The sequence below is a fragment of the Diospyros lotus genome, chromosome 3 (genome assembly GCF_014633365.1).
Source record: "Diospyros lotus cultivar Yz01 chromosome 3, ASM1463336v1, whole genome shotgun sequence".
Lineage (NCBI taxonomy): Eukaryota > Viridiplantae > Streptophyta > Magnoliopsida > Ericales > Ebenaceae > Diospyros > Diospyros lotus.
This window is the reverse complement of record NC_068340.1, coordinates 33,445,281-33,460,252: the sequence shown is the minus strand read 5'-3', so window position 1 is coordinate 33,460,252 and position 14,972 is coordinate 33,445,281. Positions and strand designations below refer to the sequence as shown.

At 38.3% G+C, this 14,972-nt stretch overlaps 1 protein-coding gene across 1 annotated transcript in view; it reads left to right on the top strand.

The window, feature by feature from the left end:
- Nucleotides 1–14,110, top strand: part of LOC127797030 (calpain-type cysteine protease DEK1) — a 30,094-nt gene extending 15,984 nt beyond the window's left edge. Inside the window, exons 12-32 of the mRNA XM_052329488.1 lie at nucleotides 2,859–3,132; nucleotides 3,273–3,423; nucleotides 3,568–3,679; nucleotides 3,771–3,936; nucleotides 4,027–4,097; nucleotides 4,204–4,295; nucleotides 4,444–4,606; nucleotides 4,845–4,916; nucleotides 6,909–7,286; nucleotides 7,363–7,478; nucleotides 7,579–7,876; nucleotides 8,428–8,747; nucleotides 8,962–9,313; nucleotides 9,760–10,080; nucleotides 10,179–10,283; nucleotides 10,453–10,581; nucleotides 11,086–11,466; nucleotides 11,568–11,705; nucleotides 11,905–12,141; nucleotides 12,237–12,687; nucleotides 13,649–14,110. Of these exons, the coding sequence (XP_052185448.1) occupies nucleotides 2,859–3,132; nucleotides 3,273–3,423; nucleotides 3,568–3,679; nucleotides 3,771–3,936; nucleotides 4,027–4,097; nucleotides 4,204–4,295; nucleotides 4,444–4,606; nucleotides 4,845–4,916; nucleotides 6,909–7,286; nucleotides 7,363–7,478; nucleotides 7,579–7,876; nucleotides 8,428–8,747; nucleotides 8,962–9,313; nucleotides 9,760–10,080; nucleotides 10,179–10,283; nucleotides 10,453–10,581; nucleotides 11,086–11,466; nucleotides 11,568–11,705; nucleotides 11,905–12,141; nucleotides 12,237–12,542 (4,182 nt within the window). The 3' untranslated portion in view covers nucleotides 12,543–12,687; nucleotides 13,649–14,110. The remainder of the gene's footprint in view (nucleotides 1–2,858; nucleotides 3,133–3,272; nucleotides 3,424–3,567; nucleotides 3,680–3,770; nucleotides 3,937–4,026; nucleotides 4,098–4,203; nucleotides 4,296–4,443; nucleotides 4,607–4,844; nucleotides 4,917–6,908; nucleotides 7,287–7,362; nucleotides 7,479–7,578; nucleotides 7,877–8,427; nucleotides 8,748–8,961; nucleotides 9,314–9,759; nucleotides 10,081–10,178; nucleotides 10,284–10,452; nucleotides 10,582–11,085; nucleotides 11,467–11,567; nucleotides 11,706–11,904; nucleotides 12,142–12,236; nucleotides 12,688–13,648) is intronic.
- The last annotated feature ends 862 nt before the right edge of the window (nucleotides 14,111–14,972 follow it).

Genomic DNA, 14,972 nt, shown 5'->3' with positions numbered 1-14,972 from the left:
AGTCCTCCGATCCTACACAATAACAGAATCAGACGAAAAGGTTATAGAGCAATTAAGACTGCGAGTGAGTTGACTGACAGAGAGCAAATTAAAGGTTCATTGTGGTAAATGTAAAACAGATGATAATGGTAAAGTAGGAAGAGGTAATGCGGTACCAATACCCGTGACTGAGGCTTGAGAGCCATCAGCCAATGTAACAGGAGGTAGAGACTGCGAAGTTTGAACATGAAATAGGAGAGAACGATTACCAGACATGTGATTGGTGGCACCGGAGTCGAAGATCCATGGGCCAAGGGAAGATGAAGACTTAGTAAAGCAAGCAGTAGGGTTACCAATGTCAGCAAAGAATGTGACAGGTGAAGTAGCCTGTTGTGCTGCCCGGAACTAAAGAAACTGAGCATACTCCCCCTCGGAGATAGTCACTGGTGAGGAATCACTGGGTGTGATAGATGCCTAACCCTCTGAAGCGCCCACAATCATGTTAGCAGTACTGGCTGCGTGAGGTGGACGACCATGTAGGCGATAACAAGTCTCTCTTGTGTGACCAAGACAATTACAATAGGAACAATGGGGTCGAGGACGACCACCACCCCAACGACCACAATCAGTCACAGGTGTGGACATGGTGGAGTGACTTGTGGATGAAGATGAAGCCATGACGTGGAAGAGCAGATCTGGGCGCACAAAAATAGCAGATCTGGAGCAATGTCAGATCTGGGCGCACAAAAGTAGCAGATCTGGAGCAGATTGGATTATAGGACCAAAGAGAAGGAAGGACAAATCTGGAGCAATGTCAGATCTGGGTGCACAGAAGCTGAAGCTGTCACCGGAGTTGAAGAGGATGGCCGACTGGATCTGGGTAGGCGCGGCGGCAGCGAGGGCAAGCTCTGGGTTGCGGCCGAAAGGGGATGGCCGGATCTGGACAGGCGCGGCGACGGCGAGGATGAGATCTGGGCGCGATCGGAAGAGAATGGCCGGATCTGGACAGGAGCGGTGACGGCGAGGTCTGGGCGCGGCCGAAAGATGGCCTGATCTGGAGAAGGAGAGTCGCGATAGCCGGATCTAGAGAAGAGTTGCGATGGCTGCGAAACCAGCGAAGCCAGTGGCCGATGAAGGAACCGGCGGTGATGGCGATGACGGGCGAAGCGATCGGCGGTGATGGCGTCGGTTGACGGCGACGGTAGCAGCGGCGGCGGCTAGGGTTAGGGTTTGGGCTCTGATACCATGTTAGATGTATAAAATATACTAATTGTATTTTTTCAAGAGAACATTACAAGAATATATATATGCCTGCATTTACTTAAAGATAAATACTCTAATACCCCCATACTTATCATATTTAACAGTGGGTAACAAATGGAGGACTTTTACCTCCGAACTGGACATTGTTGAACAATATAAAGAATAACTGTCATAGGGTTAAACAATTGCAGAGATAAAAATAAGTTGTGATAAATTACATCCTAGTTTTGAAATAGGATAATAAGATTTTTAGTGTATACTTGAAGTGATGTATACAAAGTAATCATACCTTGGAATATGCTGTTATGAGGTCTGCCATTGTGGTCTGCTCCTGGATTTTTGTTTTCAAGGCCAAAAATATAGTTGTAAATATTATCAGAAAGAGGTTGGATTAGAGAGCTAATCTCATCCTTTGACAGTTTGACATACTTTTGTCCTATTCCTATTAAATGATTTTGCATCGGGGAGAAACCTAAGAGGTAAAAGATAATCAGGCCAGAAGGAGCTTTTCCAATTCGAAGTATGTAATGATTGCCACTGATGGAGGATGGAAAGTAGAAGAGAAGAAGGTAAAAAGGAGAAGAAGAACGAACAGAAAAAGATAAAGATCGAGAAGGGAAAAGGATAATAAGCAGCAGAGGAGAGTGAAAGACAAGGAGAGAGAAGATTAAGAACCAATATTCTGCATATTCAATCAATCATGTAAAATGAATGAAATCTTTACACAGTGAGTTGTTTATATAATTATGTAACTCTACCAGTTTAGTCAAAATTAAACTACTATATAAGAACATAACATCCTAATCCTTCCTAGGAATCAAAATCAAAATAGGAACAAAATTTGAAATTTGTAATAATTAAATCCTAACATAACTAGAACTGTAAAATCCTGAATCAATTAGAAATTTTAGTCTTGATCTTGTCATCTCCTTTGGAATCTTTTTCCTTTTAATTTTCCATCCTAGCCATCCTTCTCTGTCAAGATTGGTCAGGAGCCTCAAATTCATACATCATATATTGTGATACTTGATAGCATAGAGGGGGAGTGAGTGTAAATCAAAAAGGGATAGAGTTGGATTTCCTAACACCTAATGGAAAAGTTTATCTTGATTAGAAGTACTATTGGAATTAGATATTTCACGTAATATTAGATCATTAGTGGTTGAAGCCTTAACATGTTTGGGAATGAATTCAACCATACATATCAAGCTATTTTACATGTGTTGTTTCTGATTGATCAGGGGTGGGGACCTTTTTTAGCTGAAGAAATGAGTTTTTGCTTTCCCCTTTGCTCAACTTGGGATGAATATTATGTTGTAGGAAATATCCCTACTTTATTGCTTTTCTTGATTATTGGAGAAAATTTTCTCCTGCTTTTGTCCTTTAGAAATGATGTTCTTGTAAAAAATGATACTGGTAGGTAGACTATATTTTTTAACTTTGCCGTGGCTTTATTCTCTCAGAGGGCATAGCATGCAGATATATATTCATTTATTTTTGTCATGCATGCAGTGAACTTAGTGCAATGGATTACTGAACAATTTTGCAGATGCCTTTTTATGATCTTTTGGGTTTGTTTCTGATTCTTTTTTTTTCCTGCTGCCTTGCAATATCAGGGTGTTATTCTTTTTGTCTGCTTGTCATTATTTGGTGGATCTGTATTAGCTCTTGGTGCAATAGTATCTGCCAAGCCTTTAGATGAGTTAGGCTACAAGGGATGGACTGGTGGCAATAGCAGCATTACATCTCCTTATGCATCATCAGTGTACCTTGGCTGGGCAATGGCCTCTGCAATTGCCTTAGTAGTTACTGGTATCCTGCCAATCATATCATGGTTCACTACATACCGGTTCTCTCTTTCTTCTGCCATATGTGTTGGCATATTTGCAGGTAAGTATGCATTAATTTGTAGTCTTAAATCCTTGACTTTTAACCTTTTATTGCTACAGTATCAAATATTTTTTTTCCAAAATAAAATTCCCGTGGAGGTGGTTGTTTTAATGTAGAATTTGGTTTTTCTTGTCATGCAGTTGTCCTAGTAGCATTTTCAGGTGTTTCCTACTTGGAGGTTGTGAGTTCTAGGGATGACCAGGTTCCTACAAAAGCTGATTTCCTTGCTGCTTTGCTTCCTTTAGTGTGCATTCCCGCATTGCTGTCACTTTGCTCTGGTTTGCTTAAATGGTAAGTGAATGCAAAGTTCAGAAAAAGGAACTTTGTGTTCTAAATCTTGGATTTGCTTTTTTGGTAATATTTTCCTTGAAAAGGTGCTTCTAATGGTGATGAAAACATTCATTCTAATTAGATGTTTGTGGAATTTGTTCTCAGGAAAGATGATGACTGGAAACTTTCTCGAGGTGCTTATGTATTCATTATTGTTGGTCTGCTTCTTCTGCTTTGTGCAATATCTGCTGTTATTGCTATTGTTAGACCTTGGACGGTGAGGAAAGCTTGCTTCAAAATCCTTGTTTTGTTTTAGCTTCTCACTTTCAAGAACATTTCTGAAGTTGCTTCTTGTTTGATGTTGACAGATTGGAGCTGCGTTTCTTTTAGTTCTTCTGCTCATTGTTTTAGCTATTGGTGTCATCCACCAGTGGGCTTCGAGCAATTTTTATTTGACCAGGATGCAGATGTTCTTTGTTTGTTTCCTTGCTTTTCTGTTGGCTTTGGCAGCATTTCTTGTAGGATGGTTTGAAGGTGAAAAAACATTCCCTTGATTGTTTAATTTGTGATTGACCATTTTAGTTGCTCCTAATATTATCTCGTCATTATTTTGTTGCATGTCAGACAAACCTTTGGTTGGAGCATCTGTTGGATACTTCTCATTTCTTTTTCTTCTGGCTGGAAGGGCGTTGACTGTGAGTTAACTCTTGCTGTTAGCGGTCAAGCTTTTAATGTTCTTCATGTTTGGAGAATATTGCCATATCTTGAGTTCATCAACTGTCGTAAATGCTGCTGTTTCAGGTGCTTCTTTCACCTCCTATTGTAGTCTATTCCCCAAGGGTGCTCCCTGTCTATGTTTATGATGCTCATGCAGATTGTGGAAAAAATGTCAGGTTTGTTGATAACTTCTAATTATGCATGCCTTAACATGTGTTGACACGATTCATTTAATGTTTTGGTATTTCATTGAACTGTACTACACAAACACTGTAGCTTAACTTTATGTTTCATCTCATGTTTGTAAATCAATTTGGTGAGCAGTGCAGCATTCCTTATGCTTTATGGGATTGCATTGGCAACAGAAGGATGGGGTGTTGTTGCCAGTTTGAAAATCTACCCACCATTTGCTGGGGCTGCTGTATCAGCAATTACTCTTGTTGCTGCATTTGGATTTGCTGTCTCTCGCCCATGCCTGACTCTTAAGGTTTACCTTATTGCTATGGTTTAGATTAGATGATCTGATACCGATCAAGAAAAAAAGAAGTGATAGATTAAATGAATTCATCTAGAAGATTGTTGTCTTCAACATTAATGAAGAAATATAATACTGACTCTTTTTTCACCTGTTTGACTCTTTTACCTTAGATAAAACATCTTTTCTGCCTGGAAGTATTTTATTCATTTGCCTTCCCTTAACCCCATTGTGCTCACTTGGTATGCAGATGATGGAAGACGCTGTTCATTTCCTCAGTAAGGAAACCATTGTTCAAGCAATTGCTAGATCTGCCACTAAGGTTTGTTAGGTCCATCACCATCTTCTAAATTATTCTGGATCTTCTGAATATGTAACATCGCTATATTAGTATTGTTGTTGGGGCCTCTTTTTAACTCCATATATTTTATACTATCCTTAGCCAGTATTATTTTCTCACTAACTTGTTTCTCTGTGGCCTTTGCCTAATAGGCTATGATTTGACATTGTCTGTATCACTATAGAAGACTTTTTTGTGATTTGTCTTTTTAGCATGCTTTTCCTTTTTCATTTGTCTTTGATACATGCATATATACGTTGCTTCTATCTATGTCCCTCTATGTTAAAAAATCTGCCAGTACTAAACTTCATATAAATGCTAATATGGTAGTTATCAAATTTGGAATGACATTTAATGAACTTGTTCTGCTATTTCTTTGATGCTTGAAAGATGATTTTGATGCCTGCTGCTTGACTAACAAATTTGAAGGCTATGTTGCACACCACCACCACCAGGCATTAATCCCAGTAAATGGTTGGTTACATGGATTCTATTTTGTCAATCTTGTCTGCATGTGGTGGCTGCCTGGATTTTACCTTGTTCTTTATCTTGGTTTAGAACCAATTATGATGAGTAATACCTTCTACACTAGAAATGCTGAAGGGATTATTCAATCCATAGGCTGAGTTGAGGGCTTTATATTGAAAAGTAGCACAAATAGTGTGGCAAGGAATTTACCAAAAAAAGTTAGCGCAGGAAGGAAAAATTTCAATAATCAACAAGCCATTCATGCTTTTGGTCCACAAGTCTTTTTGTGAATAGTTTGCATGTCACTTTGCGTCACCTGCTACTGGTGTGGATAAAGGCGATGACACAAGTTGTGAAAAGGAAATTCTAGCCCCTGTTTTGTGAATGGGATCAGGACTTTGATTAAGCAAGTGTAACTCCTTTATCTTCCACTGTGTTTGCTTGTTATTGTCAATCCTTTAGGACAGATGGATAGACAGTGCACTTGAAGCTAAGAACTGAGCTAAATTTTGGGTATATACCAGAAACTCAAGTTAAGTATTCTTATTTTCCTTGATGAAAACAATGAGGTCCATATTCTTTAAAATTTGGCAGTCAGATAAGATAGGGACTGCATTGTGCAAGGTTTGCAGATAAGTGTCTTTAAATTAAAGAAAGTTAATTCTAGCAGTTTACCTGTGTTGGTGTTGTAATATATTTTGTAGACTTGTAGTGAAGAATGTCATAACAAAGTTTCATAACTGTTATATCCAATTGTATAGTATTGTTTTCAGAGGGTTGCGTTTGGCTTAGAAGCATATTGAATGCATGATGCTACAAGGACAAGGATTTGGAGGCTGTGATAAACAAATTAACAGGAGGAAGGGATGGTCAACTGTTTTTGCTACATTTTGTGCAAGTGACAAATAAAAATGTATTACCAGTCCCTTCTAATACTGTCTGCTGTCCCTGAAATGATTATATTAGTTTGTGTACCTTGGGTTGTCTGGTGTTGGGCTATATAATTTGAGGTTCTTGTCTAGTCAGTTAAAGTATCACATTTAGGTTTTCTTGGTAACAATGAGACTGTCTTCATGATTTTGGTGATTGGGTTGATATTTATCAGTGTATAGATGGATATCTTACACGTGATAAAAATTTTGATTTTTAGGAACATGTTTAGGTTTGTAATATGAACTGATATTGGCTTGTATTTGTGCTGTGCACTTATAAAGTAGGATACTAGAAATGTGATTTTTTTAGTTTTTGAAATTTTTATATTTGATAATCATTAGTTTATAGGATTCTTGGCAGACAAATACTTTTGTCACTTTACAATTCTGCTACTATCCCATGACACAGTGTATATTACTTTCAAAGAGCTTCTGCGTCTTGTGAATTGTGGTTACGTGTACTTTAGGAATTTTCTTATTTGGCATTTTTTTCTGATACCAACAAAATCATTATTGTCTTAGTGATTGATCATTGCTTCGAGTTTATATGACCTTTAGTTTGTTTACCATGCAGACAAGAAATGCAATATCTGGAACATATTCAGCGCCACAGAGGTCTGCTAGTTCGGCTGCACTTTTGGTTGGAGACCCTACTGCCATGCGTGATCGGGCAGGGAATTTTGTGCTTCCTAGAGCAGATGTAATGAAATTGCGAGATCGTCTAAGAAATGAAGAACTTGCTGCGGGGTCATTCTTCTGGAGAATAAGAAAAGGAAGAATGTTACGGCTTGAATCTAACAGTGATGTAGGCCATCGAAGAGAAATGTGTGCACATGCACGGATTCTGGCTTTAGAAGAGGCAATTGATACAGAGTGGGTTTACATGTGGGATAAATTTGGTGGTTATCTCCTTCTATTGCTTGGTTTGACTGCCAAGGCAGAGCGTGTGCAGGTATATATAAATCCTACTGCATGACATGCATTATTACACAAAGTCGGTAATAATTACATTTACTCCTGTTGGACAGGATGAGGTTCGTTTGGGACTCTTTCTTGATAGCATAGGATTTTCAGATCTAAGTGCTAAGAAAATTAAAAAGTGGAATCCAGAAGACCGCAGACAGTTTGAAATCACACAGGAGAGGTGGATGATTCTCTCTGGAACAATTTTATTCCTCCATTTACATTTTGTTAAAAATTATTATCCTTCAGTTTCTGAAAAATCTTTCATTTGAATATTTTAGTTATATAAGAGAAAAGGAGATGGAAGAGGAAATGTTGATGCAGAGACGGGAAGAAGAGGGTAGAGGTAAAGAAAGAAGAAAGGCTCTTCTTGAGAGGGAAGAACGAAAATGGAAGGAAATAGAAGCTTCTCTTATATCGTCAATTCCAAATGCTGGCAATAGGGAGGCAGCAGCCATGGCAGCTGCAGTGCGTGCAGTTGGAGGTGATTCTGTTCTTGATGACTCTTTTGCACGTGAGAGAGTTTCAAACATAGCACATCGTATTCGAACAGCTCAGTTATCTCGGCGAGCTCTTCAGGTGAATCTGTATATGCAACCTTTCTTTACTCCTTGTAGCTTTTGTGGAGTTAAAATGCTAATTCAAAGTCAAAAAATGAGAATGGTTTATGGCTATTGCTTCCTTTGTTGTGGTTTCCCTAGAATTTATTCCACACGTCAAATTGTCTGTTGTTAACATCTGAAAGAGGCTGACAAACTTATCATAATAGGTTTATATTTATGGTCACATGTTAACTATTGTCAGGATGTTTAAATGGTTCTCCACCAAACACTTGTTAGCCTCTAATTTGGCTTTAGGTCGAACCTCTTATCCTCTGACAATCACATTCATTGTGTTAGTTTGGTTAAGTAGGGGGCAAAAAGTGCCACCAAGGGGAAGCCAAGGATGCTATAATAGTGATTACTAGTTGTTCCTAACTTGCTGTGGTCTTGAAATGTATTTCTTTAAATCTTATTTGTATGTAATTCTGTTTATGAACAGCAAGCATGAAGTTGTAAATTTCTGATGTTTCTCACAGAGATTGTGTGATGTATTGCACTAAACAGTATTTTAATTGGCCTTATTGACAGACCGGAGTTGTGGGTGCTATTTGTGTCCTTGATGACGAACCAACTACAGTTGGCAGACATTGTGGTCATATTGATCCTAGCATATGTGAAAGTCAAAAGGTCAGCTTCTCTATTGCAGTGACAATTCAGCCCGAATCTGGGCCAGTTTGTCTGTTAGGTACTGAGTTTCAGAAGAAAGTGTGCTGGGAAATCCTTGTGGCTGGTTCGGAACAAGGTTTTGAGGCTGGACAAGTTGGACTAAGATTAATCACTAAAGGTGATAGACAAACTACGGTAGCAAAAGAATGGAGTATTGGTGCAACTAGTATCACTGATGGAAGGTCTGCATCTATCCCTACAACTTTATTTTGTTTTCCTAATAATGATATTTTCCCAATTCTCAGATACGAGTTATCTTTTCTTTTTCCAAGTTTGATTGCTTCTCTGTGGTCTTCATGCCATGTTATTGTCATTATTTTCTGCCACGAACAAACACCCATTCTCTTAACGTTTTGACCCTGGCTTTTCCCTACTTGGGTTAATTTTTTTTTGCAGGTGGCATATGGTAACAGTGACTATTGATGCTGATTTGGGTGAGGCAACTTGCTATCTTGACGGTGTATATGATGGCTATCAGACTGGTCTACCTTTGCTTGTGAGCAACAGCATTTGGGAGCAAGGCACAGAAGTTTGGATTGGTAGCAGACCTCCTACAGATGTGGATGCATTTGGGAGGTCAGATAGTGAAGGAGCTGAATCTAAGATGCATTTGATGGATGTTTTTCTTTGGGGAAGGTGCTTGACTGAAGATGAAATTGCTTCTCTTCATAATGCCTTGGGATCTGCTGAATACAATGTGATTGATCTTCAAGAAGATAATTGGCAATGGGCAGAATCTCCTTCCCGGGTCTGTGGATATATTTGCTCTGTATCAATGTTGTTGAGAGTAAAAAATAGTAGTATGAAATAAAGTTACCGCTTCCTCCACTAGCTTGAGGTTTTAGATGAAATGGTAGTCAACAGTTCAACAGGGTATTAGATTTGGCAAAGGTCTTGAGTTCAAACCTAATTGCTAACCCTATATTTAAATTGTTGCATGTGTTTGGACCTGTTATGCAGTGAAACCTGACCACACATGATGGCATGTATGAGTAAAAATAATAATATAAGATATAAAGTTACCCCTCACTACAAGGTAGAGTTTTTAGATGAAATGGTGGTCAGCAATTCAACAAATGTCATTGTGGTCTCATGTACTGTTTAAGAAAATTTCTGTAGTTAATAGTTTATGTTCTTCCTAATGTTAAGTGTGACAGATTTTCTTGAACCTTCTGATTCTACTGTTATACCCAGGTTGATGAGTGGGACAGTGATCCTGCAGATGTGGATCTCTGTGATAGGGATGATGTAGATTGGGATGGACAATATTCTAGTGGGAGGAAAAGAAGGTCCGATCGTGAAATGGTCATGGTAGATGTGGATTCTTTTACCAGAAAGTTGAGGAAACCTAGGATGGAAACACAGGAAGAGATGAATCATCGGATGCTTTCAGTTGAATTGGCTGTCAAAGAAGCCCTTTCTGCAAGAGGGGAAACCCATTTCACTGATCAGGAGTTTCCTCCAAATGATCGATCTCTATTTGTAGATCCTGAACATCCCCCATCAAAACTACAGGTGTATCTCTGAAATATTATTCCCATCAAATGAAATTGCATTCTTTTACTTGCTTTGTGATTTATGTGGCTGCCCTAATCTGTATCCTTTTGACCTAGGTTGTTTCTGAATGGATGAGGCCAACTGAAATAGTGAAAGAGAACAATTTGAATTCTTATCCGTGCTTATTTTCTGGTGCTGCAAATCCTTCTGATGTTTGTCAGGTTTGCTCTCTTTATGAGCAGGGAACATCTACTAGTTAGTTTTTTCGTGTTTTGCTGCACAAGTACAGGGGCGTGCAAACAAGGATCATAATTTTATTGCTTGATGTTTATATTTGAAATAACATGTAATAGCTTTTGATTTTAACAAGCAATCAACTGTTTTGTGCAGGGGCGACTGGGTGATTGTTGGTTTCTGAGCGCTGTTGCTGTTTTAACTGAGGTTTCCCGGATATCAGAAGTTATAATTACACCAGAATATAATGAGGAAGGGATCTACACAGTTCGTTTTTGTATTCAGGTAACTGGTACAGTTTTAAAATTTTAATAACTAAAAATTGATCCTGTAATATCCAATAGTTAATGGTTTCGCTTAAATTGTTAACCTCACGTAAGAAACATGCCTCAATGAGCTTTTCTATAATTATGGTTGGTTGATATATTCAATTACCCCCATGTAAAATGAGTGGAATGAGAAAAACGGCTTAGCTTAATGCAGATTCTTAATGTTTTGTTGTGGCATTATATAGTGGTTATGATTTTGCCTATGGTACTTTATTTGGAAAGGAGTACTAATTGGGGATTGATTAAAGAGTAGCTTATAGCATATATGTCCACACTGTGATTTCTATTATTGCAGTTTTAGGAACCTGATGGTTTCATATTCTTGCCTAATGTTTTACTCATTTATCATTTAGATATCATTTATTAGTATATTAGTTCCAAAGGTCATGATTTTTTGTTGTTATAATTGATTACTCTAAAAGCAGTTGTGAGTTTGTAATTTGTGATAATTCATTTTTAGGGTGACTGGGTTCCTGTTGTCGTTGATGATTGGATTCCATGTGAATCACCTGGTAGACCTTCATTTGCTACCAGTAAGAAGGGGAACGAACTCTGGGTTTCAATATTGGAGAAGGCATATGCCAAACTACACGGCTCTTATGAGGCATTAGAAGGTGGGCTTGTGCAAGATGCTCTTGTGGACCTCACTGGAGGTGCTGGTGAGGAGATTGACATGAGAAGTGCGCAGGCCCAGATTGATCTAGCAAGTGGAAGACTCTGGTCTCAATTATTACGCTTCAAACAAGAGGGATTTCTACTAGGTGCTGGGAGTCCTTCAGGTTCAGATGTGCATGTTTCTTCCAGCGGCATTGTGCAAGGGCATGCTTACTCTTTGTTGCAGGTGCAATATCTTTTTATACCTCCACATTTTTCATTTCTCTGAAGTAGCTAGAAAATTTGCATAAAGTGGTTACCTTTTTTTCCTTTCTAATTCTTGTTCAGGTAAGAGAAGTGGATGGCCATAAACTTGTTCAAATTCGAAATCCATGGGCAAATGAAGTGGAGTGGAATGGTGCTTGGTCTGATTCATCAATCGAATGGACTGATAGGATGAGGCACAAGCTTAAGCATGTCCCACAGGTAATCATTGTGCTTGCGCCCCATTCAAGTGCTCACTATTTACTTGGTTCCTTTTTTTTTTTTTTTTTTCTTTTGGCTGAGAACTTGGTTCTAGTTTTTACTTAATATTTATTTGCAATATTTACTTCATTCGGTTTTATTGGCATTATCTTTTGAAACAGTAATGTTCATTAATGCTTTATTGTTTCTTGTTGAACAGTCAAAAGATGGTATATTCTGGATGTCTTGGCAAGACTTTCAGATACACTTCCGTTCAATATATGTTTGTCGTGTCTACCCCCCTGAGATGCGGTACTCTGTGCATGGCCAATGGCGTGGTTACAGTGCTGGTGGCTGCCAAGATTATGATACATGGCATCAGAACCCCCAGTTCCGAATCAGGGCTGTGGGGCCAGATGCATCATTTCCCATTCATGTATTCCTTACCTTAACACAGGTATGAACTGTAATATGCCTTTAAGTGGATTTACAGTCACAAAATGGCAAAATATTATTGACTGGATAATGAACTTGTCCAACTATTTATTCTAGGGTGTGAGCTTCTCAAGGACCTCAGCTGGTTTCAGGAACTACCAGTCCAGTCATGATTCATTGATGTTTTACATTGGGATGAGGATACTCAAGACTCGTGGTCGTAGGGCTGCTTATAACATTTATATGCATGAATCCGTAGGCGGTACAGATTATGTTAATTCTCGAGAAATATCATGTGAAATGGTCCTAGAGCCTGACCCAAAGGGTTACACAATAGTGCCTACAACAATCCACCCTGGAGAAGAAGCACCATTCGTTCTCTCTGTGTTCACTAAAGCATCAGTAACTCTTGAAGCTTTATAGCACACAATGATGACTCGTCGGTTGTTTTTGTTTTATTTGGGCTTGATGCACATCTGCAAAATGTTGGATTGCTTCAGTTGTGGCTGGATTGTGCATGCCTGCAAGAAATTTTGAAAGAGCTTGAATGGATTGAAAGAGCATCATGGTAAGTTCCTAATCTGAAGCCATTTTTTTCTTTTGTGCTTTGCGGCATGACCATTTTTTCTTGCGTCCTACATGCTTAATTCTGTTGTGTCAAATCAAGGAAAATGAGTTCCAGTGCTTCTTCGCACCAATTGTATCTATGCACCACAGTCCTAGTATTTGCTTACACTCTTTCTGAACTGACCAGAAATACGTTTCTCTGGGATGGATTTTCTGTTGTACGGTCCTTTTTACTTTTCCCGTCAACTGAAAGAAGAAAGGGCCATTTAGAGAACACAAGAAGAGGAATTACATGGAAAACTGACAATGGTAGTAGTGACTAGTGATAGTCTGGAAATAAGTTGGTATATCTTATTTGCTGCTAATGGTATTGTATATGCCTTTTTTCCTTTTCAGTAATGTTATTTGTACACAAAGTTTGTACACTCAAAACATTAATAGTGCACATTTACCAGGAATTAGTGTCATTTCTTCACAAAATTATCAACTAATTTGCCACTTCTGTATATCACAAGCATCGCTCATGGATACTTACCAAAGACTCGAGGATTCATGTGGCATTCATGTTGCACATACCAAATGGCGTATCTTAATTTTTGATATGACACATGAAGATTACTTTAGTGGTCATGGATTGGACACAGGATGGATGCATATGCAGGTAGACACAATGGAGCTTTTGATAGATTGTTTTGGGGGTAGAATCTACTAGGACATTGGGTGATGTCTTTTTATGTTGTAGTAGTGGTATTCTCTCAATAGTTTTTGCTTATTATCATACTATCAGATGAATATCGTCCTATTGGATTAGCTTTATTCTTTCAATAGTCTAAGGATTCCACCTTCACCGATAGCAAATTACAGTCACAATTGATGCCAAACCATCATGCATAGCTTTTCTCATCTATAGAAGGTTCAGATTCAGATGCGTGAAAGACTGATTTAAAGTTGTATTTTGGCAGGGTCATGCTGCTCCTTGTTGCAGACACAGCATCTGGTAGTCCCTTTATTTTCCGTCTTTCCTGCAAGCTCAGAGGACGCCAGATTTCATTCTTCGGCGAGTTTATAGCTTCTATCTATCTATCCAAAGGTATGATTGCGCAAAAATGATTTCTGGATAAAATCTTGAGATCATCTGGGCAGATGTGTCTGGTTGGGCCATTTGGAATCAACTGTACATGAGTAGATGTAAACATATAGGAGGAGATGATATTGTAAATGAGGTCTGAAAAGAGAAATAGGTTAATTAAATGAGCAAAACTTTATTCAGAGAAACAAAAGAAAGCAGTGCAGCTGGAAATAGATGTAAAGTCTCTCAGCAGCAGGCTGCAGTTTTGAGGTGGCTGTGACTTGTTGACTTAATTGTAGAACTGGTTGTTCATTTATTTGGCAATATAATCACCAGTTATATTGATTTCCATTAAGCTCTGATCAGCTCTTTGTTTTCTTCCTGCGCTTTGGAATTATTTCACATTCAGGGTGCCACCCTGCTGTGATTGCTTTTTCTTTGTTCGTATTCCTCACCATCTTTGCTTTGCATACATTTTAGTACCAAAAAGCCCAACAGAGTTTAACTTGCTAATTCATTTATATTTGTAGTCATATTATTCTCAGTAGAGTAGTTTAGTAGTAGATTCAAACATTACGCTTATCGAACAAAATTAAATAAAGAAAATGACTTTTGGACGTCAAAATCACGTCACTACTTGCTCTCAACTTTGAGCCGCCTTGGCCCTTAGCCCTTGAATAATACCAAATTGACCACTTCTTTTTTAAAAATAAGACTAAAATGCAACCTTTTCCTTTTAGACCTTTTTGTGTTGTGACTTATTGTTAAATACGTAACTGCCTGCGCAGGCGAAGGCAATTTTAGGCATTTTGCTAATTATTTCTAAATGATAGATTAATAAAAAAAAATCAAAAATAATACTAGTGTTTATTCATTTCTTGGAAGCAACGGGGGGACATCATCTTTAGTCAATTATCCTATCGCTTTGCCGCCTTGTCCTCACGCAAGCTGTGCAGGGTAAGCTTCCTATTAATGTAAATTGCACTTACACCAACCTTGAAATTGTGTTAATGCAAAAACAGGTAACTCTGATCTTCCATACTCTTTAAGTTTCTTGAGAGAATAATAATAATAATGGGTTTAATTAAGAGGGCAGAATGTTCTGTTTTTTTTTTTTAAAGGGTGTTCTCAGTATGTATGGTTTTTTGCCATTAACGCTATCTTCTTCTATTTTTCCTGAAGTCCTTTTTAGGGTTGTAGTATTAGGACAGAAGATA